At 52.6% G+C, this 25,335-nt stretch overlaps 1 protein-coding gene across 1 annotated transcript; it reads right to left on the reverse strand.

The window, feature by feature from the left end:
* Positions 1-708: 708 nt before the first annotated feature.
* Positions 709-24,913, reverse strand: TFIP11 (tuftelin interacting protein 11). The gene is made up of 13 exons (XM_075325464.1): positions 24,809-24,913; positions 24,296-24,501; positions 19,604-19,742; positions 18,644-18,800; positions 17,307-17,434; positions 17,055-17,207; positions 14,601-15,104; positions 14,320-14,423; positions 13,670-13,838; positions 6,121-6,364; positions 4,345-4,487; positions 2,906-3,071; positions 709-1,474 (listed from the first exon to the last, which is right to left on the reverse strand). Exons 2-13 carry the CDS (start codon positions 24,493-24,495, stop codon positions 1,125-1,127), a joined length of 2,457 nt encoding a protein of 818 aa, XP_075181579.1. The 5' UTR covers positions 24,496-24,501; positions 24,809-24,913; the 3' UTR covers positions 709-1,124.
* Between the last annotated feature and the right edge of the window lie 422 nt (positions 24,914-25,335).

Consider the following 25,335-nt stretch of genomic DNA (forward strand, 5'->3'; position numbering starts at 1 on the left):
GGAGAGGGAAGGGGGGGGGAGAGGGAAAGGGGGGAGAGAGAGGGAAAGGGGGTGGGGGGGGGAAGAGGGAAAGGGGGGTGGGGGGGGAGAGGGAAAGGGGGTGGGGGGGGGAGGGAAAGGGGGGGGAGAGGGAAAGGTGGGGAGGGAAAGGTGGGGAGGGAAAGGTGGGGAGGGAAAGGGGGAGAGGGAAAGGTGGGGAGGGAAAGGGGGGAGGGAAAGGGGGGGAGGGAAAGGGGGGGAGAGGGAGAGGGGGGGAGGGGGAGAGGGTGGGAGGGGGAGAGGGGGAGAGGGGGGAGGAGGGGGAGAGGGGGGGAGGAGGGGGAGAGGGGGGGGAGGGGAGGGAGGGGAAAGGGGAGAGGGAAAGAGGGGAGAGGGGGAGGAAAAGGGGGGGAGGAAAAGTGAAAGGGGGGAGGTAAAGGTAAAGGGGGGGGAGGGAAAGGGGGGAGGGGAATACCGACCAGTGCAAAATATATTGCAGACCTACCCCAGTATACGGATTTTCCGGCTGACACGGGCGTTTCACGTCAGACCTATTATTAAGGCCGTCATGTAAAATATCAGTCTTAAAAGCAAAAGCTTCTGGGACTTATAGGGGTGAAATGCGCCCGTAGCCCACCCACGATGGCTTTTTGGGACTTCTTGTATGAACCGAATTTAGGGATTACACCTGATCGGGGGAATCGGACGACGTGTTATAAATGACGACAGTTGTCAGAAATGGTCGCGTTTATTGTATACCAACCAGCTAGGGTATTACAGATTGGGGGGCTTCTCTCGTGCTTTCCTCTGCTGGGTGGTCCCCCTTATGAAGGGTATTTCTGTCTCAATCAATCATGGCTGAGATTATCTGTCTGATTGTGGTGGTCGGTCACCATGGAAACGGCGGAAGCTTCCATTCACTTTGAATAGGGGTTTTGTGCTCACCTGTTACCCTCATCCCTAGTATTGGGGGAGGCTGCCAATACCTAGATATTCGGGCTGTTGGTGGGGATGGGTGTACCCCTTTAAACAGTTAAATAAACGTCAGTAAAAAAATAAAGTTCATGGCAGTAAAAGGTGCAGCTCCTCTCCTCCAGTGCGCTGCGGACTCCTTATATACAGTCATACGGAGCAGAACGTGTCCTCTACTTGGCCATGTCTATCAGGCTCTGCAGGGAGGTGGGCACCCAGGTCTTCTCACCCTGCACATAGACCACCCCCCGGTCTATGTAGATGATGATGCGGTTGAAGTTGTACAGCTGCTTGCCTTCGTGCCGTTTGCCGATAATCGGCATGAAGACGATGTTGTGCTCCTCGGCTTTAGACTGGATCAAGTCCTTGAAGTTCATGGGGACGGAGGTGACGCCGATGCCTCTCTGCGCGATGCTCTCTGCGTCCCGGCGCTCCTGCATGGCTTCGTACTGGAAGTCTTTCCTCCTCTCCGTCTGGGTCAGGTAGGCGATGCTTTCCCGGGCGCCGGGCTGCATGTACACACCTGGGGGGGGGGAGGACAGAAAACAAGGGTTACTTATGGCCGACTAGTGACGTGAACCGTAACGGCCCGGATCAAAATAATTCTAACGATCCTCTGTTTAGGATCCGCCGGTTTTAGCTTAGGGAAAAGGACCATTAAAGCCGCACGGACTGGCGCTTATACACTAAGGGGTACTTTGCACGTTGCGACATCGCTACTGTGATATCGTTGGGGTCAAATCGAAAGTGACGCACATCCGGCGCAAGTAACGATGTTGCAACGTGTAAAGCCTAGATGCACCGATTTACGATCGGCAATCTGTGTAGTGTCGGTCATTTCCATAATTTCGGGATGACCGATGTTACGATGTTGTTCCTCGTTCCTGTGGCAGCACACATCGCTGTGTACGAAGCCGCAGGAGCGAGGAACATCTCCTACCTGCCTCCCGCCTGCAATGAGGAAGGAAGGAGGTGGGCGGGATGTTTACGTCCCGCTCATCTCCGCCCCTCCGCTTCTATTGGCCACCTGCCGTCGCTATGACGCCGCACGACACGCCCCCTTAGGAAGGAGGCGGGTCGCCGGCCAGAGCGATGTCGCAGGGCAGGTGAGTGCATGTGAAGCTGCCGTAGCGATAATGTTCGCTACGGCAGATATCACAAGATATCTCATGTGCGACGGGGGCGGGGACTATCGCGCTCGGCATCGCAGCATCGGCTAGCGATGTTGCAGTGTGCAAAGTACCCCTAACTCGCGGACAGTCGTTGCCGGTGTGCCCCTGATGTTTGCCATTTTCACCACCCCCAGGATTGCACCGCCGGTCTGATCTGTGCACTCCCCTCTGCCTCTTTAACTCCCCTCTGCCTCTTTATAAAGTATCTTTACCTCTGCAGCGATGGTGGACACTAAAGTTGTCCGGATCCATAGCAGAGCCGTATAGCAAAAAAGCTTGAAACCAACCACCTCTGATCGGCTGCAGCGGTGGCTGGTAACCAAGGCAACAAGCTGTAAACTATCAAATTAAAAACCCCTGTGCTCTGAACAGGAGGATTATTAATAAGAAGTAAATTGCAAAGGATCTTATTTTACAAGCACTTTGCAATTTTACCCATACGATCCCTTTGTGCTAATGAGTACGGGGGGCTTTAGGCTTAATGCACAACATGCAAGAATCAAAGCACCCATAGAGGTCTACGGGCCTATAGATCCGCATAGCTCAGAGGTCACATTCCAGTAGAAGCCGTAATACTGAGGTGTAGCCTCCACGACGCATCGCTCACAGCCCTATGTGATAGGGAATACATGGTGCCAATAGCTCCATGATACAGAACGGTCGGGGATGTGGGGGGCATCAATCCCTACAAACACCAGGTAGAGCTGGTTTGGGTTTTTCCCCCATTCCCCCTCACAGGCGGTGATAGGGACCACCAGACGGACCGCAGATGCTGCACCTACCAGCATTAGAGGACACGGCCCTGTTCATTATGTCCAATGCTTCATTGAATCTGTCCTTGATTCCTGGATGGGCCAAAATCTGGTCAGAGAACATGGACTTCCAGCCGAGGTACCACTTTGTGATCTCTTCGTAGTTTGGGCTATTACTGAGCCAGGAGCACAGAACCTGCAAAAATCATCGAAAATCAGAAGGGGTGGATCTAACACCGTATAAAGATGGAGGGAAACGTCCGACTACACATTACTGCAAAACGTAAAGATAATATACGTCTGTATATGTATCAAGTCATCACCTATGCACAGATAACTTGCTGATTGTAGGGGGCGCCGCACTCCCACCATCCTGGAAGGGGACACGTGTGCCCCGTCTGAACAAAGCGATGGCCACCACTGGCACCACCACCACCAATCCTGGAAGGGGACGCGTGTGCCCCGTCTGAACGGAGCAATGTCCGCACATGGCCACCACCACCGATCCTGGGAAGGGAATGCGTGTGCCCCAGCTAAACGGAGCGATGGCCGCACATGGGCACCACCACCGATCCTGGGAAGGGGACGCGTGTGCCCAGTCTGAACGGAGCGATGGCCGCACATGGCCACCACCACCACCGATCCTGGGAAGGGAATGCGTGTGCCCCAGCTAAACGGAACGATGGCCGCACATGGGCACCACCACCGATCCTGGAAGGGGACACGTGTGCCCCGTCTGAACGGAGCGATGGCCACACATGGGCACCACCACCGATCCTGGGAAGGGAATGCTTGTGCCCCAGCTAAACGGAGCGATGGCCGCACATGGGCACCACCACCAATCCTGGGAAGGGGACGCGTGTGCCCCAGCTAAACGGAACGATGGCCGCACATGGGCATCACTACCGATCCTGGGAAGGGGACGCGTGTGCCCCGTCTGAACGGAGCGATGGCCGCACATGGCCACCACCACCGATCCTGGGAAGGGGACACGTGTGCCCCGTCTGAACGGAGCGATGGCCGCACATGGCCACCACCACCGATCCTGGGAAGGGGACACGTGTGCCCCGTCTGAACGGAGCGATGGCCACACATGGGCAGCACACCTCTGTTCATGGGGAATAACACTTGTTGGAGATATCTGGGTACAATGCAGATTGAATGGGGGAGCCAGTGGTGATGTGCTGTCCGCTCCTCCATTTCCAGTATTTCTTTTATCGGACCCACAGTGCTGGTGATCACCGGATCCAGAGACGGGGCCCCTCAGAATAAATCTGTGCCGGCACCGGTGCTCCGTGCAGAAACCAGTACACTGTATACAGCCATCTTCAATAGAGCGATTAGTGGCAAGCTCCATTAATCAGCAGAAGCCTCTGCCAGGCCGACGTTACACGTATGACCTATTTACTGCCGGCGTCTTTGAAGCTGGGCCGGGCTGTGAAGCACGAGCCGGGGTATAATCCGCTTACCTGGAGCCACTTGGAAAAGAAATGTTTCTCGAGGAGTCCCACGAGGTTGGAGAGAGAAATCATCCCCTCCCAGTCCATCATCCAGTGGAAGACGTCCATGTGCTGCTGGTGCGGATTAATCACAAACTCTCCCAGACACAAACCTGCAACACACCGGGACGTCGGCTGAGTTAGCCCGGATCATGGCGGTCACTACACATCACTTATATTGTCTGCTGAACAGTCCGGCTCTGGAATATCTATTTATTAACATTTTTAGTGCATCTGGGAAGATGATCCTACTCTATATAGGTCCAAGTACGACAATACAAACAATACCTGTCCTGTAACTCAACGCGCCAGAGCCGAGAAATCAAGCTGTGACTCCACATGCAAATTAGCATGGAAGTGCACAGGGGGAGTGTCCACGCGCGCCGAGTGCACAGGGGGAGTGTCCACGCGCGCCGAGTGCACAGGGGGAGTGTCCACGCGCGCCGAGTGCACAGGGGGAGTGTCCACGCGCGCCGAGTGCACAGGGGGAGTGTCCACGCGCGCCGAGTGCACAGGGGGAGTGTCCACGCGCGCCGAGTGCACAGGGGGAGTGTCCACGCGCGCCGAGTGCACAGGGGGAGTGTCCACGCGCGCCGAGTGCACAGGGGGAGTGTCCACGCGCGCCGAGTGCACAGGGGGAGTGTCCACGTGCGCCGAGTGCACAGGGGGAGTGTCCACGTGCGCCGAGTGCACAGGGGGAGTGTCCACGTGCGCCGAGTGCACAGGGGGAGTGTCCACGTGCGCCGAGTGCACAGGGGGAGTGTCCACGTGCGCCGAGTGCACAGGGGGAGTGTCCACGTGCACCAAGTGCACAGGGGGAGTGTCCACGTGCGCAGAGTACACAGGGGGAGTGTCCACGTGCGCAGAGTGCACAGGGGGAGTGTCCACGTGCGCAGAGTGCACAGGGGGAGTGTCCACGTGCGCAGAGTGCACGGGGGGAGAAGGAGTGTCCACATGTGCCGAGTGCACGGGGGGAGGGGGAGTGTCCACATGCGCCGAGTGCACGGGGGGAGGGGGAGTGTCCACATGCGCCAAGTGCACGGGGGGGAGGGGGAGTGTCCACATGCGCCAAGTGCACGGGGGGAGGGGGAGTGTCCACATGCGCCAAGTGCACGGGGGGAGGGGGAGTGTCCACATGCGCCAAGTGCACGGGGGGAGGGGGAGTGTCCACATGCGCCAAGTGCACGGGGGGAGGGGGAGTGTCCGCATGCGCCGAGTGCACAGGGGGATGGGGAGTGTCCACATGCGCCGAGTGCACGGGGGGAGGGGGAGTGTCCACATGCGCCAAGTGCACGGGGGGGAGGGGGAGTGTCCACATGCGCCGAGTGCACGGGGGGAGGGGGAGTGTCCACATGCGCCGAGTGCACGGGGGGAGGGGGAGTGTCCACATGCGCCAAGTGCACGGGGGGGAGGGGGAGTGTCCACATGCGCCAAGTGCACGGGGGGAGGGGGAGTGTCCACATGCGCCAAGTGCACGGGGGGAGGGGGAGTGTCCACATGCGCCAAGTGCACGGGGGGAGGGGGAGTGTCCACATGCGCCAAGTGCACGGGGGGAGGGGGAGTGTCCGCATGCGCCGAGTGCACAGGGGGATGGGGAGTGTCCACATGCGCCAAGTGCACGGGGGGAGGGGGAGTGTCCACATGCGCCAAGTGCACGGGGGGAGGGGGAGTGTTCACATGCGCCAAGTGCATGGGGGGAGGGGGAGTGTCCGCATGCGCCGAGTGCACAGGGGAGTGTCATCTTACCCAGTTTTGGCACAATGTTTTTCACCATGAAGGCTTCCCATGATCCAGGAGTGAAGACCTCCTTCCAGGGCTGCAGGATCAGTTTGGCGGAGGAGTCGCTCGGGTGCCACTTCTGCAGGGCGTTGGCGAGTTTGTTCCTGATTGGCGAGAACAGCGGCTCCAGCCGCGACTGCATCAATGGCAGCCAGGGGTGAATCCACGAGTGGATGGGGACCGTGTCTGTCAGGGGGTTCCAGTTTTCAACCTAGACACAAATGGTGTAAAAATAAAATAAAAACTAAAAAATGAAGGGAATTTTGTTTACTTACCGTAAATTCCTTTTCTTCTAGCTCCAATTGGGAGACCCAGACAATTGGGTGTATAGCTATGCCTCCGGAGGCCACACAAAGTATTACACTAAAAGTGTAAAGCCCCTCCCCTTCAGCCTATACACCCCCCGTGCTGCCACGGGCTCATCAGTTTTGGTGCAAAAGCCCGAAGGAGGAAAAAATTATAAACTGGTTTAAAGTAAATTCAATCCGAAGGAATATCGGAGAACTGAAACCATTTAACATGAACAACATGTGTACACAAAAACAGGGGCGGGTGCTGGGTCTCCCAATTGGAGCTAGAAGAAAAGGAATTTACGGTAAGTAAACAAAATTCCCTTCTTCTTTGTCGCTCCTAATTGGGAGACCCAGACAATTGGGACGTCCAAAAGCAGTCCCTGGGTGGGTAAATAATACCTCATAATAGAGCCGTAACGGCTCCGTCCTACAGGTGGGCAACTGCCGCCTGAAGGACTCGCCTACCTAGGCTGGCATCTGCCGAAGCATAGGTATGCACCTGATAGTGCTTCGTGAAAGTGTGCAGGCTCGACCAGGTAGCTGCCTGACACACCTGCTGAGCCGTAGCCTGGTGTCGCAAGGCCCAGGACGCTCCCACGGCCCTGGTAGAATGGGCCTTCAGTCCTGAGGGAACCGGAAGCCCCGAGGAACGGTAAGCTTCGAGAATTGGTTCCTTGATCCACCGAGCCAGGGTTGATTTGGAAGCTTGTGTCCCTTTACGCTGGCCAGCGACAAGGACAAAGAGTGCATCCGAGCGGCGCAGGGGCGCCGTACGAGAAATGTAGAGTCTGAGTGCTCTCACCAGATCTAACAAGTGCAAATCCCTTTCACATTGGTGAACTGGATGAGGACAAAACGAGGGTAAGGAGATGTCCTGATTGAGATGAAAAGGGGATACCACCTTAGGGAGGAATTCCGGAACCGGACGCAGAACCACCTTGTCCTGGTGAAACACCAGGAAAGGGGCTTTGCATGATAACGCTGCCAACTCAGACACTCTCCGAAGTGAGGTGACTGCTACTAGAGATAATCCTGAAGACGCTAGGATCCAGGACTCAATGGCCACACAGTCAGGTTGAGGGCCGCAGAATTCAGATGGAAAAACGGCCCTTGAGACAGCAAATCTGGTCGGTCTGGCAGTGCCCACGGTTGGCCGACCGTGAGATGCCACAGATCCGGGTACCACGACCTCCTCGGCCAGTCTGGAGCGACGAGGATGGCGCGGCGGCAGTCGGCCCTGATCTTGCGTAACACTCTGGGCAACAGTGCCAGAGGAGGAAACACATAAGGAAGCTGAAACTGCGACCAATCCTGAACTAAGGCGTCTGCCGCCAGAGCTCTGTGATCATGAGATCGAGCCATGAATGTTGGGACCTTGTTGTTGTGCCGTGACGCCATTAGGTCGACGTCCGGCATCCCCCAGCGGCAACAGATCTCCTTAAACACGTCCGGGTGAAGGGACCATTCCCCTGCGTCCATGCCCTGGCGACTGAGAAAGTCTGCTTCCCAGTTTTCTACGCCTGGGATGTGAACTGCGGATATGGTGGATGCTGTGGCTTCCCCCCACAGCAGAATCCTCCGGACTTCCTGGAAGGCTTGCCGACTGCGTGTCCCACCTTGGTGGTTGATGTAAGCCACCGCTGTGGAGTTGTCCGACTGAATTCGGATCTGCTTGCCTTCCAGCCACGGCTGGAACGCCTTCAGGGCTAGATACACTGCCCTGATCTCCAGAACATTGATCTGAAGTGAGGACTCTTGCTGAGTCCACGTACCCTGAGCCCTGTGGTGGAGAAAAACTGCTCCCCACCCTGACAGGCTCGCGTCCGTCGTGACCACCGCCCAGGATGGGGGTAGGAAGGATTTCCCCTTCGATAATGAGGTGGGAAGAAGCCACCACCGAAGGGAAGCTTTGGTTGCCTGAGAGAGGGAGACGTTCCTGTCTAGGGACGTCGGCATCCTGTCCCACTTGCGTAGTATGTCCCATTGAAGAGGACTCAGGTGAAACTGCGCGAAAGGGACTGCTTCCATTGCTGCCACCATCTTCCCCAGGAAGTGCATGAGGCGCCTCAAGGGGTGTGACCGACCTTGAAGGAGAGATTGCACCCCTGTCTGTAGTGAACGCTGTTTGTCCAGCGGAAGCTTCACTATCGCTGGAAGAGTATGAAACTCCATGCCAAGATATGTCAGCGATTGGACCGGTGTCAGATTTGACTTTGGAAAATTGATGATCCACCCGAAACTCTGGAGAATCTCCAGAGTAACGTTGAGGCTGTGTTGGCATGCCTCTTGAGAGGGTGCCTTGACCAGCAGATCGTCTAAGTAAGGTATCACCGAGTGACCCTGAGAGTGGAGGACCGCAACTACTGTAGCCATGACCTTGGTGAAAACCCTTGGGGCTGTCGCCAGGCCGAACGGCAGTGCCACGAACTGCAGGTGTTCGTCTCCTATGGCGAAGCGCAAGAAGCGCTGATGCTCTGGAGCAATTGGTACGTGGAGATAAGCATCCTTGATATCGATCGATGCTAGGAAATCTCCTTGGGACATTGAGGCGATGACGGAGCGGAGGGATTCCATCCGGAACCGCCTGGTCCTTACGCGTTTGTTGAGCAGTTTTAGGTCCAAAACAGGACGGAAGGACCCGTTCTTCTTTGGAACCACAAACAGGTTGGAGTAGAAACCGTGACCCTGTTGCTGAAGAGGAACCGGGACCACCACTCCTTCTGCCTTCAGAATGCCCACCGCCTGCAGAAGAGCCTCGGCTCGCTCGGGAGGCGGAGATGTTCTGAAGAATCGAGTCGGAGGACGAGAGCTGAACTCTATCCTGTAACCGTGAGACAAAATGTCTCTCACCCAACGGTCTTTTACTTGTGGCAGCCAGGTGTCGCAAAAGCGGGAGAGCCTGCCACCGACCGGGGATGCGGTGTGAGGAGGCCGTAAGTCATGAGGAAGCCGCCTTGGTAGCGGCACCTCCGGCGGTCTTTTTAGGGCGTGATTTAGACCGCCATGCGTCGGAGTTCCTCTGATCCTTCTGAGGCCTTTTGGACGAGGAGAATTGGGACCTGCCCGCACCCCGAAAGGACCGAAACCTCGACTGTCCCCTCCTCTGTTGGGGTGTTTTTGGTTTGGCCTGGGGTAAGGATGTTTCCTTTCCCTTGGATTGTTTGATGATTTCATCCAATCTCTCACCAAACAAACGGTCGCCAGAAAATGGCAATCCAGTTAAGCACTTTTTGGAAGCCGAATCTGCCTTCCATTCCCGCAGCCACAAGGCCCTGCGTATTGCCACCGAATTGTCGGCTGCAACCGCCGTACGGCTCGCAGAGTCCAGGACAGCATTAATAGCGTAGGACGCAAATGCCGACGTTTGAGAGGTTATGGACGCCACCTGCGGCGCAGACGTACGTGTGAGTGCGTCAATTTGCGCCTGACCAGCTGAGATAGCTTGGAGTGCCCATACGGCTGCGAATGCTGGAGCAAAAGACGCGCCGATAGCTTCATAGATGGATTTCAACCAGAGCTCCATCTGTCTGTCAGTGGCATCCTTGAGTGAAGCTCCATCTTCCACTGCAACTATGGATCTAGCCGCCAGTCTGGAGATTGGAGGATCCACCTTGGGACACTGAGTCCCGCCCTTGACCACGTCAAGGGGGAAAGGGTAACGTGTATCCTTAAGGCGCTTGGAAAAACGCTTATCTGGACAAGCTCGGTGTTTCTGGACTGCCTCTCTGAAGTCAGAGTGGTCCAGAAACATACTCTTTGTACGCTTAGGAAACCTGAAACGGAATTTCTCCTGCTGAGAAGCTGACTCCTCCACTGGAGGAGCTGAGGGAGAAATATCCAACATTTCATTGATGGACGCAATAAGATCATTCACTATGGCGTCCCCATCAGGAGTATCAAGGTTGAGAGCGGCTTCAGGATCAGAATCCTGATCAGCTACCTCCGCTTCATCATACAGAGAGTCCTCTCGCTGAGACCCTGAACATTGTGATGATGTCGAGGGGATATCATAGCGAGCTCGCTTAGTCGGTCTGGGGCTGCGGTCCGTGTCAGAGACCTCACCCTGGGATCCATGAGACACCCCGGGAAGACATTGCTGTTCCAACTGAGGGGGACCAGGGGGCAATGATACCACAGTGCCCCTGGCTTGAGATGCCGGCCTGGACTGCAAGGCTTCTAATATCTTAGCCATAGTCTCAGAAAGTCTTTCAGTAAAAACTGCAAACTCCGTCCCTGTCACCTGGACAGTGTTAACAGGTGGTTCTCCCTGGGCCACCCCTAGCAGAGGCTCCGGCTGAGTAAGTGCCACAGGGGCCGAGCATTGCACACAATGAGGGTCAGTGGAACCTGCCGGCAGTATAGCCGTACATGCTGCACAGGCAGCATAGTAAGTCTGTGCTTTGGCACCCTTGCTATTTGTGGACGACATGCTGTTGTCTCCTCTGAGCAATACAGGAGGGTAAATAGCCACAAATCAACAGTGCACCATACAGTGTAAAGTATAGTCTATAATCATATAATCTATAAGTACACTTCTGCACTAGTGGGGCCAGCACCACAGGTGCTGATTACCGCCTGCGCAATGCGGTTGTGTGGGCACCAGAATTCCTGCCTGGGTCTCCCTGCGCTTGTCTCTCCTCTCCAGCGTTAGCAGAGCTGAGAGGAATGGCTGCCGGCGTCCTGAGGAGAGGAGGGAGCCGTGGGCGTGACCCAGAAAAGTGCGGGAACTGGTGCCCCACTGTGCAGAGTGAGGGGGGTGGAGTATGCAAAGCATGCTCCAGCCCTCAGTGCTGCCGTCCTGTACAGCGTCCCGCCCTTCCCCTGACTGGCAGGGCTGGGGGCGGGAAAAGAATGAGACTAGGCCGCAAAAGCCGGGGACTCGAGTTATAAGCGCGGCCGCCGATATAAGCGCGGTCGGCGCGGAAGTCCCCGGCGCACTAACAGTCCCAGCCGCGCCGCAGTGATAACCATGGCAGCGGCGGTCAGCGCGGCAGTCCCCGGTGCACTAGCACACCCAGCAATGCTGGAGTGTTGCTGTGCGCGGTCCCCACGGGGACACAGAGTACCTCAAAGTAGCAGGGCCATGTCCCTGAACGATACTCGGCTCCTATCCAGCAGAGTCCTCAGGAGCTGTGGATGGAGCACGGTCTCCTGTGCCTGGAGACCGATGGGATCCCACTTCACCCAGAGCCCTAATTGAGGGATGGGGAAGGAAAGCAGCATGTGGGCTCCAGCCTCCGTACCCGCAATGGATACCTCAACCTTAACAACACCGCCGACAAGAGTGGGGTGAGAAGGGAGCATGCTGGGGGCCCTGTTATGGGCCCTCTTTTCTTCCATCCGACATAGTCAGCAGCTGCTGCTGACTAAGCTGTGGAGCTATGCGTGCATGTCTGACCTCCTTCGCACAAAGCATAAAAACTGATGAGCCCGTAGCAGCACGGGGGGTGTATACGCAGAAGGGGAGGGGCTTTACACTTTTAGTGTAATACTTTGTGTGGCCTCCGGAGGCATAGCTATACACCCAATTGTCTGAGTCTCCCAATTAGGAGCGACAAAGAAATTTTAATTTCAAGGCTTAAAAAAAACAACAAAAAAACAAATCCGGAGCCGTTTTGTGCATTCACCTCCTTGCAGATTTTTTTGTGTTTGTGGTTATGAACCTTCTCATATTCTGTAACCATAATTTACTGACTCCTTCCTGCCCAGTTTTCTATGGTCTAGAAAGAAAAAAGGGCATAAAGAGAAAATCCACCCGAGTACGGAGGGGTCATGGAGACGCATAGGTCTGCACAGGAGCTGTATACACAAAGAGGAAGGGCTTTTATTTATTAGGAATTCTCAATACTGGAGATTATAATATATCCAAAATGTAAGTGATGTTTCTGATTGGTCGCTAGGACGCCTCCGATCCCGCGCCTGCCATCGCGCCATTCACAATCAATGATATAGCAAGTACAGCGCATTCTGACAGGTCTTTTTAGAGGCCAGTTTTCGGGATTGGTGGGGTCCACACAGTAAGACCCCAATGACCAGCGAGTTATCACCTTTTCTGTAAACCTTTCCAATGGCGGGAACAAGCCTTTAAAACAATTTATAAATTTCCATATTTTATATACCGGATTTTTCGGATTATAAAACGCACTTTTCTTCCCAAAAATTTGGGAGGAAAATGAGGGGTGAGTCTTAAAATCCGAATGTAGCTACCAGGTGGTGATTGAGAGGGGTCACAGGAGGCAGGGGCTCTGTGCGGTGGCAGGCGGAGCTGCTGTGTGCGGGGGCGGCCGGCGGAGCGGCTTTCTGCGGGGGCGGGCGGCCGGCGGAGCTGCTGTGTGCTGCGGTAGTCAAGATACAAGCCATTCTGATGTCAGCAGTAAGGACTTCAAATATTAGCACCCAGAGTCCGCATGTGCACAGATGGAGCTCTTGTCTCAAAAGCTCAAGAGCTCCATCTGCGCACATGCTGCCTCCGGGCGCCATTTATTTGAAGCACAACTTCAGAATAACTCATGCATCACCCCCGCACGGAGCAGAGCCAGCAGGGAGCAGAGCACAGCCAGCAGGGAGCAGAGCACAGCCAGCAGGGAGCAGAGCACAGCCAGCAGGGAGCAGAGCACAGCCAGCAGGGAGCAGAGCACAGCCAGCAGGGAGCAGAGCACAGCCAGCAGGGAGCAGAGCACAGCCAGCAGGGAGCAGAGCAGAGCCAGCAGGGAGCAGAGCAGAGCCAACACGGAGCAGAGCAGAGCCAACACGGAGCAGAGCAGAGCCAACACGGAGCAGAGCAGAGCCAACACGGAGCAGAACAGAGCAGAGCCAACACGGAGCAGAACAGAGCAGAGCCAACACGGAGCAGAACAGAGAAGAGCCAACACGGAGCAGAACAGAGCAGAGCCAACACGGAGCAGAGCCAACACGGAGCAGAGCCAACACGGAGCAGAGCCAACACGGAGCAGAGCCAACACGGAGCAGAGCAGAGCCAGCACGGCGCAGAGCAGAGCCAGCACGGAGCACAGCCAGGACGGAACAGAGCAGCACAGAGCAGAGCTAGCGCAGAGCCTGCAGCCCCAGCACAGCGGTAAGACACCACCGGATTATAAAACAGACCCCATATATGTTTTTGTTTTACCTTTTTTATCCTCTGATTTTGGGGTGCATCTTATAAAACGAAAAATACTATATATATAATAAATAATAGGACAATATATCGGCAGCCGCCATCTTACCTCTTTCTGCAACTTGGGGAAAATTAATTGGTCCAGGATATTATCCAGAATCCAAACCGGCAACAAGGGCACCCAGTTATCCAGGAAGTCCACCATAGGGGCGCAGTTTCGGGGCTGCCATTGTGAGATGATGTTTCTTAGGAATGGAAGCCAAGTGTCCCAAAGAAGTCTGCAAAAGGCAAAAAAAAGAAGATTTCAAGGTAGAAATGTCACCATGGACTCACCTGTGACCAGCTACACCTGGAAATACGATGGGACCAGTTTGGGGGTGGAATGTCTGGTCAATGGGACCCTAATAATCACATTTACAACACTATATGGGATTGGAGCAAAACAATTGCCGGACCCTGGTGTAGCAGACACAGGACTAGTCCGTGGCCTCCAGATCACAGCCCCGCGCGCCTCCTCCTATCTGCCGGTGGCTTCTCTGATTAGTAATACTGATCACAGCGATGATGTCGCACCGGCAATACTAATCAGATGAGGTACCACAGATGCCGGCGGGCGGGCGACGGTACACAGGGCTGTGGTTCGGGGGCCACAGACTAGTTATGTGGCTACTAGACCAGGGTCCTGCAACTCTGCTACGAGTGAATGATGATGGATGGCGTTTCACTTAGTGGTCTGTCACTAGAGAAGCCAGGACCTACCTGTGATAGGAGTCCATCGATGCGTCCTGCGCACTATGGGATAGGTGACCTTCCTCCAGGAGAATCTTCCATTGGCTCATGATGTCAATACCGTATAAAGGGTCCTAAACCATCAATCGATCAGAATTAGTCAGTTATTCGAAAATAACAAAAATACTGGCAGTGATCAAATATGGCGGCACGGTGGACATACTGCTATACTGTCCCGTGTCATGAATGTGCGAGTTATACCAAGACGGCACAATCACAGCAGCGGGACCGTTTGCCCCCCGTTCACTCACCCTCAGGGGGTTCCAGTCTTTTAGGTATTCTTTCATCAGGGGGTAGACGATGGCCATGGCCAGCTCGGTCTTCTCGGACATCTTGTATTCTTCGTAGTACTTGTCCTGCAGCATCTGGAAGACGCGTGCACACTCCTCCAGCGTGAGCGGATCGTCACAGCCCGGCTGCATCCTCCGCTCGCACTCCTCCACCGTCTTCAGGACCTGGCTCAGGTTATGGATGGCCCTGTCCTCGCGGGATAAGACTTCAGACAGTTTCTCCAGCTCGTGGGTGAGGTTCACGACCATGTCCCTCTCGTACTGCAGCTGCCGGTCGTTCTGGATGATCTCCTGCTCCGTCATCTCGATCAGCAGCTGCAGATTGTGCTCCAGCTCGGGCAGGACAAACCCCTGAGGCTTCTCCTCTTTTCCCCCGGCGGGGGTCTCGGCTGGGATGTTGTGTTTGTGGGAGATCTGGCTGTAGCTGTAATAGACTTTCTGCTCTCGCCCCGTCATATCGATCACCTGGGAAGGAGGAAAGCCGGGATTTATCAAAACGCCATATTGGTAAGAAGGTGATGCCGGAAACACGGGAGAGGGGCGACACTAAGTCAACTTAAAGGGAACCTGTCACCAGTTTTTTGCCCTATAAGCTGCGGCCACCACCACCGGGCTCTTATATACAGCATCTAACATTGTGTATATAAGAGCCCAGGCCGCTGCATACAACATAAAAAACACTTTATAATACTCACCTAATGGCCGCTGCGGTGGAGTTGGGTCAGATGGGCGTCTTCGTTCTCCGCTGCCGGCGCCGCCTCTTTCGGCCATCTTTGTCGTCCTTCTGTCGCCGGGGTCCATGACGGGTCCTACATCACCCACACGCGCCGACATTGAGGTCCTGCGCAGGCGCACTTTGATTTGCTCTGAGCAGGTCAGAGCAAAGTATTGTAGTGCGCCTGCGCAGGACCGGCGAGTGTGTATGACGTAGGACGCGTCATGCACCCCGGCTTCAGAAGGACGACAAAGATGGCCGAAAGAGGAGGCGCATGCATCGGACAACGGAGACAGCCCATATGGCCAACCGCGCGACCGTTAGGTAAGTACAGTGGAACCTCGCTTAACGAGTAACCCAGTTAACGAGAATTTCGCTTAACAAGCAAAGCTTTTGGTAAATTTGTAACTCGGTTTACGAGCAAGATTTGCTGTACGAGCAATATACTCACCGCACACACTTCCGGTTCCGTACATCCACCGCGCTCTGACCCGCTCTTGCAGTCCACACAAACACACACGCACGCACACACATACAGTATTATGCTGACCTTACCTTCCGTTCCACCGCCGGCCTGATGGTTCTTGTAGTCCGCCGGTGCAATGCGATGAGGGAGGAATCCTCGCGACGAACTACAGGACCCAGGAGGCCGGCGATGGAACAGAAGGTAAGGTGAGCATATGTGTACCTTTCGTTCCATCGCCGGCCTCCTGGGTCCTGTAGTTCGCCGATCCAGGCTGTGTATCGGCAAGCATAGCGACGAAGCAGGAACTTCCCCTGTCAAACGCTACTCAAAGGCAGCCCGCTGGCCAATCAGAGGCAAACTGCTCCTGCCTTTGACGTCAGCGCTCTGGGTGCGGAAGTTCCTCCCTCGTCGTGATGGTTGCCTGATACACAGCCCGTACCGGAGAACAGCAAGTCCCAGGAGACCGGCGATGGAACGGAATGTAAGGTGAGCATAATACAGTATGTGCGTGCTTGTGAGTTTGTGCGTGCTTGTGAGTGCGTGCTTGTGTGTGCTTGTGCGTGTGTGTGCGTGCTTGTGTGTGCGTGCTTGTGTGTGCGTGCTTGTGCGTGCGTGGAATGACAAAATAGGGGACCAGGATGGGACATTTAACACATTGTGGAACGAACTGTCTGCATTGCAATGATTTCCTATGGGAAATCTTGCTTTGCTGAACGAGTAACTTGGTTTACAAGCAGAGTCCCAGAACGGATTGTTCTCGTTAACCATGGTTCCACTGTATTATAAAGTGTTTTTTATATTATACCCCCGGCCTGGGCTCTTCTATACACCATGTTAGAATACTGTATATAAGAGCCCACTGGTGGTGGCCGCAGCTTATAGGCCAAAAAACTGGTGACAGGTTCCCTTTAAAGCTTTATCAGGTCATATACATAATCGCCTGTTCTGTTGCTTTGATGGGTCATCAATATGTGACGATTGGGACTGTGACCAGAACTCTGGAAGGAAGAGGCCATGATGCTTGTTCAGTCACCATCCCGAACTGTGCGCTCTCCAATGCTGCATCGGAGGAGCTCAGGGGATCATACATGTATCTGCCTGGATTTCATTGACGAGTGTTTTATGGGACAGAATTAGTAGTAGAGGCTTCTTCTGGGCCGGCTACTTAACATTGACAGGTCTCGCCCATAAGTACAAATAATCAGTGACCGGACAACTGAAGCGAAGACCGGACCTTGACTTGTGAGACTTCCTTCTGGGGCGCAGACATCGCCTTCCCTCCCATGCCCTTGGCTTTCAGCTCCTCCACCGTCTTGTAGGCATACTTCAGCTTCTTCTTGCCACCTCCTGGGTCTTTTCTCCATTGACTCAATTCTTTCTGAAATTCCTGGATATAACACAGGAGAAGAAAAATGTAGATTTAGAACTATATAAAAATAAAACGGAACATCCCGCGTTTCCAGCCTTCAGCGGACTCGTTACCGACCTTCTCCTCCTCTTCCTCTGAATCCACCGTAGGGAAGTCCTGCAGGGACTGCTTGGTTCTTTCGGAGCCGTACGCACCCACTGCGCCTTTGCCTTTTCTTTGCTTGGCCTCAATAGGCGCAATGATACCTGCGGGAAAATAATGTTCTTTTTACTCTTTTCATAACATATTAAAGTAGTGAGATATTGAGGACCTCTCAGGCCAATATCAGATCGGTGCAGATAAACCTCGTCATCATTAAAGGGAACCTGCCACCAGTTTTTTGACTATTAAACCCAAAGTGTCCCCTTCTGCAGCTCCTGGGCTGCATTCTATGAAGGTGCACCTCGTTGCGGACCCCCCCCCCTTCTTGCAGACCCCAAAAAGAACTTTATAAAATCCCACCGTGTTGTTTGCTAATGAGCTGTGATGGCCAGATGGGTGGGCTCTATTTCGACTCCTGTCCCTCCTTGTTTGCCATCCTCCTGTCATGGTTGACAAGGATGGCGCTGCAGTCATCATCCCACGCTGCTGTCCAAGTCTCGAGCAGCGTGGGATGACGACGAGCAGCGTGGGATGACGACGAGCAGCGTGGGATGACGACGAGCAGCGTGGGATGACGACGAGCAGCGTGGTATGACGACGAGCAGCGTGGTATGACGACGAGCAGCGTGGTATGACGACGAGCAGCGTGGTATGACGACGAGCAGCGTGGTATGACGACGAGCAGCGTGGTATGACGACGAGCAGCGTGGTATGACGACGAGCAGCGTGGTATGACGACGAGCAGCGTGGTATGACGACGAGCAGCGTGGTATGACGACGAGCAGCGTGGTATGATGACGAGCAGCGTGGTATGATGACGAGCAGCGTGGTATGATGACGAGCAGCGTGGGATGATGATGAGCAGCGTGGGATGATGACGAGCAGCGTGGGATGATGACGAGCAGCGTGGGATGATGACGAGCAGCGTGGGATGATGACGAGCAGCGTGGGATGATGACGAGCAGCGTGGGATGATGATGAGCAGCGTGGGATGATGATGAGCAGCGTGGGATGATGATGAGCAGCGTGGGATGATGACGGCGGCGCCATCCTTGTCAATCATGACAGGAGGATGGCGAACAAGGAGGGACAGGAGCCGAAATAGAGCCCACCCATCTGGCCAACACAGCTTATTAGGATACAACACGGTGAGATTTTATAAACTTTTTTTGGGGTCTGCAAAGATGGGGGGGATGGGGGGGGTCACCAACAAGGTGCACCTTCATAGAATGCAGCCCAGGAGCTGCAGAAGGGGACACTTTTGGTTTAATAGTCAAAAAACTGGTGACAGGTTCCCTTTAATGATCCGTTACCTTGCGCGTTCTTCCCCAGGCCTCTCCCGGGGACGTAGCCCATCTTCTGCAGGAGCTTCTGCCCAATTCCCTTCGTGTGTTTCTCCCAGGAGCCAAAATCAGTCCCGGATCTGATTCCACCGGCAAATGTTTTCTGTAAAGGCTTAAAATTTCCACCCTGCAAAATGCAAAGAGGATGGAACAGATTTACTACACCCGATAGGAAGGCGTGACGTCAGATACACTCCTCTGAGCTCTGCCCCTGGGAGATTTCGGGAGCATTTGGAATAGAAAATCTTCCCCAAAATCAAATTCTTAAGATACTGGAAAACGTTGGGTCATTCTATAATTGATGCAGAAATGAATATATTTTAGAAGAAGCTCCTATATTTCACAGAATCGTGTATGTGACCCCCTAATAGGGTGCGGGGACGTCACCCCCTCAACTAGCCAGAGCACAGGTCTGGCAGATATGACCACTGATGTCTAACATGGCCGCCTAGTCAGATTAAAGGGTTTTTGCCACCGAATCTGAGAGCAGCATAATGTAGGAACAGAGACCCTGATTCCAGTGATGTGTCACTTACTGGGCTGCTTACTGTAGCTTTCATAAAATTACAGTTTAATCAGCAGGAGATTATCATTACAGGACTACTTGACATGCTGCAAGTAGTCCAGCATATTCATGAGCTCTGTATAACTGCTAGATCTGCAGCAGAGAAAACATTGATTTTATCAAAATAACAGCAACCAGCCCAGTAAGTGACAAATCGCTGGAATCAGGGTCTCCGTCTCTACATTATGCTGCTCTCAGATGGGGGAGCAAAACCCTATTAACCAATTCCCTTAAAGCCAGCAGTGACAATCACGGCAGATTTTTCTCTGAAGCGGTGGATTACCAGGGTGCTTTGTTCTAGGAGGGGGGGAATCTTCTATTTAGGACAACCCCTTTAAGACGTTCTGACATGATAAGTGACGCACCGTTCTCAGCTTCTTTGGCTGGAATTCCTCCACTTTCGGCGCGGTCTCGTTCTCGGAGTCGCTGTCGGATTTCTCTTCGGCTGCAGGCTTGCGAATCCCAGCGCTGATGAAATTTACCGGTGCGGAGTAATCACGAGCCCTGAGGAAGACAGAACCGTACGAGGTGATACACGCCGAGCCCCTTCAATGTACAGTTATACAGGAAGCATTGGGAATGTGGGAGCATCCGCGAACTACAAGCATCAGCATGCCCTGTGCCAAAACATCACTACTGTATGGGGCTGCGTGCAGATTGGATGAAGGCAGATGCCTTTAGTAAGTGCAAGTCTGCAGCCGATCAGCAGAAGCGGAGGCGGCAGCACAAAGCACCGACACTGCGCAGATAGGGGGCGGATAGGGGTATGTATTTATTCTTTAAAAGCCACCTTGGCCTATTGAGAAATCTTTTAAGAAAAGTGGCCATTCCCTTTAATGTGGTATCCAGCCTAAATCCATCTCCTATCTGCTAGATGGATGGGAAATGGCAGAGTGATGGATTGCTGCTGCACACCACTGACTGCAGCGGACCCTCCATCCCCGGGGTCCACAGCTCACACCTCACCAGGCTAATGGTCACCACCGACACAGTGGACCTCATACATAACGCCGGCCCGCGGACCCCTGTAATCTCATGATGAACACCTATACAGTGTCCATATACGGTAATGTGATCCATATATACAGTATATTTTATATATTACACACACACATATACATACATACGCACACACATACAGTTAGGTCCAGAAATATTTGGACAGTGACACAAGTTTTGTTATTTTAGCTGTTTACAAAAACATGTTCAGAAATACAATTATATATATAATATGGGCTGAAAGTGCACACTCCCAGCTGCAATATGAGAGTTTTCACATCCAAATCGGAGAAAGGGTTTAGGAATCATAGCTCTGTAATGCATAGCCTCCTCTTTTTCAAGGGACCATTGTAATCAATGAAGTAGTTAAAAGGTCTGGGGTTGATTACAGGTGTGTGGTTTTGCATTTGGAAGCTGTTGCTGTGACCAGACAACATGCGGTCTAAGGAACTCTCAATTGAGGTGAAGCAGAACATCCTGAGGCTGAAAAAAAAGAAAAACTCCATCAGAGAGATAGCAGACATGCTTGGAGTAGCAAAATCAACAGTCTGGTACATTCTGAGAAAAAAGGAATTGACTGGTGAGCTTGGGAACTCAAAAAGGCCTGGGCGTCCACGGATGACAACAGTGGTGGATGATCGCCGCATACTTTCTTTGGTGAAGAAGAACCCGTTCACAACATCAACTGAAGTCCAGAACACTCTCAGTGAAGTAGGTGTATCTGTCTCTAAGTCAACAGTAAAGAGAAGACTCCATGAAAGTAAATACAAAGGGTTCACATCTAGATGCAAACCATTCATCAATTCCACAAATAGACAGGCCAGAGTTACATTTGCTGAAAAACACCTCATGAAGCCAGCTCAGTTCTGGAAAAGTATTCTATGGACAGATGAGACCAAGACCAACCTGTACCAGAATGATGGGAAGAAAAAAGTGTGGAGAAGAAAGGGAACGGCACATGATCCAAGGCACACCACACCCTCTGTAAAACATGGTGGAGGCAACGTGATGGCATGGGCATGCATGGCTTTCAATGGCACTGGGTCACTTGTGTTTATTGATGACATAACAGCAGACAAGAGTAGCCGGATGAATTCTGAAGTGTACCGGGATATACTTTCAGCCCAGATTCAGCCAAATGCCGCAAAGTTCATCGGACGGCGCTTCATAGTACAGATGGACAATGACCCCAAGCATACAGCCAAAGCTACCCAGGAGTTCATGAGTGCAAAAAAGTGGAACATTCTGCAATGGCCAAGTCAATCACCAGATCTTAACCCAATTGAGCATGCATTTCACTTGCTCAAATCCAGACTTAAGACAGAAAGACCCACAAACAAGCAAGACCTGAAGGCTGCAGCTGTAAAGGCCTGGCAAAGCATTAAGAAGGAGGAAACCCAGCGTTTGGTGATGTCCATGGGTTCCAGACTTAAGGCAGTGATTGCCTCCAAAGGATTCGCAACAAAATATTGAAAATAAAAATATTTTGTTTGGGTTTGGTTTATTTGTCCAATTACTTTTGACCTCCTAAAATGTGGAATGTTTGTAAAGAAATGTGACAATTCCTACAATTTCTATCAGATATTTTTGTTGAAACCTTCAAATTAAACGTTACAATCTGCACTTGAATTCTGTTGTAGAGGTTTCATTTCAAATCCAATGTGGTGGCATGCAGAGCCCAACTCGCCAAAATTGTGTCACTGGCCAAACATTTCTGGACCTAACTGTACATATAGTGTGTATATATATAGTGTGTGTATATATACGACGGCGTGTCGTTTCGCTAGGACTTAGCTTCCACTTTGCACTGGGCCCGTGGAAGCTAAGTCCTAGCGAAACGGCACGCCGTCGTCCGGCGTTGTGTGGCTTGTCTCACCCTCCCCACTGTCTGTACCTTCATGTTTCTTCTGAAATAAAGACGGAGTGATACGGTGATCATCTTGGAGTGCGACTCTCTTTCTCCCTTGGATTAATTGTGGCTTACACCGTGAGTCTGCACCAGGATCCCCTCCATGGCTTATTGGGGCTTAAACAGCTGAACATACAGCAATACGCGGAGTAGGCGGTGCACGTGGACTCTTACTTCTACTAAATATATTTATATATATATATATATATATATATATATATATATATATATATATATATATATATATATATATATATATATATATATATATATATATATATATATATATATATACACACACACACATACATATACACATATATATATATATATATATATATACATATATACATATATATATATATATATATATATATATATATATATATATACACACACATATATACTATATACACACACACGCTATAAAATGATGCCCACCAGTCAACCCATAAAGGGATTCTGTGGTTCACTATCACTGGGTGCAGCAATGACAACTCATTTCAGTGCTTGTGACCACTGCAGTCAATCACTAGCTGCAGTGGTCGCATCACACTGGTCAGGATGTCATCTCTGCAGCAGAATATAAAGATGTGATGTTGTAAAAAAAATATTTCTTTTTAAGAGATGAGCGGATTGATTTGAGGGTCTCCGGTCCGGCGTCCAGGTCAGTTGCAGAGAGGATATCGCTCCAGCCCTGGATAATCTAACGCTGCGCCGAGGACGCAGAGAGGTAAGAGATTGTCAACCGCCAGGTGCCACCGACCTCAGACGCTGCACCAGAGTCCTGTGGCTTGAGCCGCTCATCTCTAGTACTATTTGTACTTGCAATGCAATGTAAGTTATTTAAAAAAGCATAACCCCCAATATATCTGCACCCCATAGCTCCGGGGGGAGGAAGAGAGTATTGGAGTACACAGGTTACTGGTAACATGCTAGGACCCCTGTCTGCATATTGGGGTCACTGATAACATGCTAGGGCCCGTCTACATATTGGGGTCACCGATAACATGCTAGGACCCGTCTGCATATTGGGGTCACCGATAACATACTAGGACCCGTCTACATATTGGGGTCACCGATAACATGCTAGGACCCGTCTGCATATTGGGGTCACCGATAACATGCTAGGACCCGTCTACATATTGGGGTCACCGATAACATGCTAGGACCCATCTGCATATTGGGGTCACCGATAACATGCTAGGACCCGTCTGCATATTGGGGTCACCGATAACATGCTAGGACCCGTCTGCATATTGGGGTCACCGATAACATGCTAGGACCCGTCTGCATATTGGGGTCACCGATAACATGCTAGGACCCGTCTGCATATTGGGGTCACCGATAACATGCTAGGACCCATCTGCATATTGGGGTCACCGATAACATGCTAGGACCCATCTGCATATTGGGGTCACCGATAACATGCTAGGACCCATCTGCATATTGGGGTCACACCGAGGTCACTGATAACATGCAAGGACCCCGTCTGCATATTGGGGTCACATCGAGGTCACTGATAACATGCTAGGACCCCTGTCTACATATTGGGGTCACTGATAACATGCTAGGACCCGTCTGCATATTGGGGTCACTGATAACATGCAAGGACCCCTGTCTGCATATAGGGGTCACCCCGGGGTCACTGATAACAAGCTAGGACCCCTGTCTGCATATTGGGGTCACTGATAACATGCTAGGACCCCGTCTGCATATTGGGGTCGCACCGGGGTCACTGATAACATGCAAGGACCCCTGTCTGCATATTGGGGTCACTGATAATATGCAAGGACCCCTGTCTGCATATAGGGGTCACCCCGGGGTCACTGATAACATGCAAGGACCCCTATCTGCATATTGGGGTCACTGATAACATGCTAGGACCCCTGTCTGCATATTGGGGTCACTAATAACATGCAAGGACCCCTGTCTGCATATTGGGGTCACTAATAACATGCAAGGACCCCTGTCTGCATATTGGGGTCACTGATAACATGCTAGGACCCCTGTCTGCATATTGGGGTCACTAATAACATGCAAGGACCCCTGTCTGCATATTGGGGTCACTAATAACACGCAAGGACCCCTGTCTGCATATTGGGGTCACCCCGGGGTCATGTGACTGGGTGGCTGGCGCTGCACTCACTTCTTGCCCCCGAAGCTCGGCCTCTCGTCATCGGAGTCCCGCTCGGCCCACACCCCGTAGGTGGCCTCCTCCTTGGTCTGCCAGTGCTTCCGCCGGTTGGGGTTGAACTCGTTCTGGATGTCCCAGTCGGTGATCTGGAAGCTTTCCATCTCCACGCCATCGCTGTCCTCATCTTTACCGTAGAGGTGCGACATCGACATGATGATCTGCGGAAAACAGAGGGAGAAGACCTGAGAACGGGGGCCACAGTGAAGACCCCTCCAATACAAAATACCAAGGCTGTGTCATGTGATTCAAGCCAATGACGTCTTGGCCCCTGGTGAACACAAACCACAAGAAGTCATATAGGAGTGAATGACCGACCATGAAGCTGAAGCCTGAAGTGTAGAGCATGGTGGATAACTCTGCCTACTGGGTTACATTTCAGTACACCGGCTGCGGACTCATTCTACACCGCAGTGATAATACTCCCCATGCAGAGCAACGGGGAACCGGAGCAGTTGTCATAGCTACCTGCGATCCGGTGCCGCGGCCTCTAACGCTGGAATCAACAAATCTACGGAAAGCAGCGAGGAACCGAGCACTAGCCCCGCCTCCATCAGTGACGCCGACGCGCAAGGCATTCCGGGAGTTGTAGTCTAGTACGAGTAGTTCCATGGAGATGTGAACTTTTCACGTTGCTAGTGGCTGAACTGCTGAGACTTGTAGTTTTATTAAAGTGATACATTTATTGGGGTCTGTATTTGTTTAGGGGATCTGTCTGGGGTCTGTATATGGGTTTTGATTTTTTTCAAGGGGTCCAATCAAGATCTGTATATTTATTCAGGGGGTCTGCGTTCAATAGTGGGGTTGGTCTGGGGTCTGTATTTGGTTATGTGGGTCTGGTCTGGGGTCTCTGATTGATTGGGGGTCTAGTCTGGGGTCTCTGATTGGGGGTCTGGTCTGTAGTCTCTGGGGGTCTGGTCTGGGGTCTCTGATTGGAGGTCTGGCCTGGGGTCTCTGATTGGGGGTCTGGTCTGTAGTCTCTGGGGGTCTGGTCT

This window comes from Anomaloglossus baeobatrachus, chromosome 10 (assembly GCF_048569485.1).
Source record: "Anomaloglossus baeobatrachus isolate aAnoBae1 chromosome 10, aAnoBae1.hap1, whole genome shotgun sequence".
In the NCBI taxonomy this organism is placed as follows: Eukaryota; Metazoa; Chordata; class Amphibia; order Anura; family Aromobatidae; genus Anomaloglossus; species Anomaloglossus baeobatrachus.

What these genes read in the sequence shown, in the direction of transcription:
- TFIP11 (XM_075325464.1), bottom strand. Translation starts at nt 24,495, where the DNA reads ATGTCGATGTCGCACCTCTACGGTAAAGATGAGGACAGCGATGGCGTG. An exon ending in AGGAAGTCTCACAAGTCAAG is followed by an intron (nt 15,105 to 17,054) that starts GTCCGGTCTTCG and finishes CCTCCTTCCCAG; the next exon opens with GTGATCGATATGACGGGGCG. An exon ending in TCTTTTCCAAGTGGCTCCAG is followed by an intron (nt 3,072 to 4,344) that starts GTAAGCGGATTA and finishes TGATTTTTGCAG; the next exon opens with GTTCTGTGCTCCTGGCTCAG.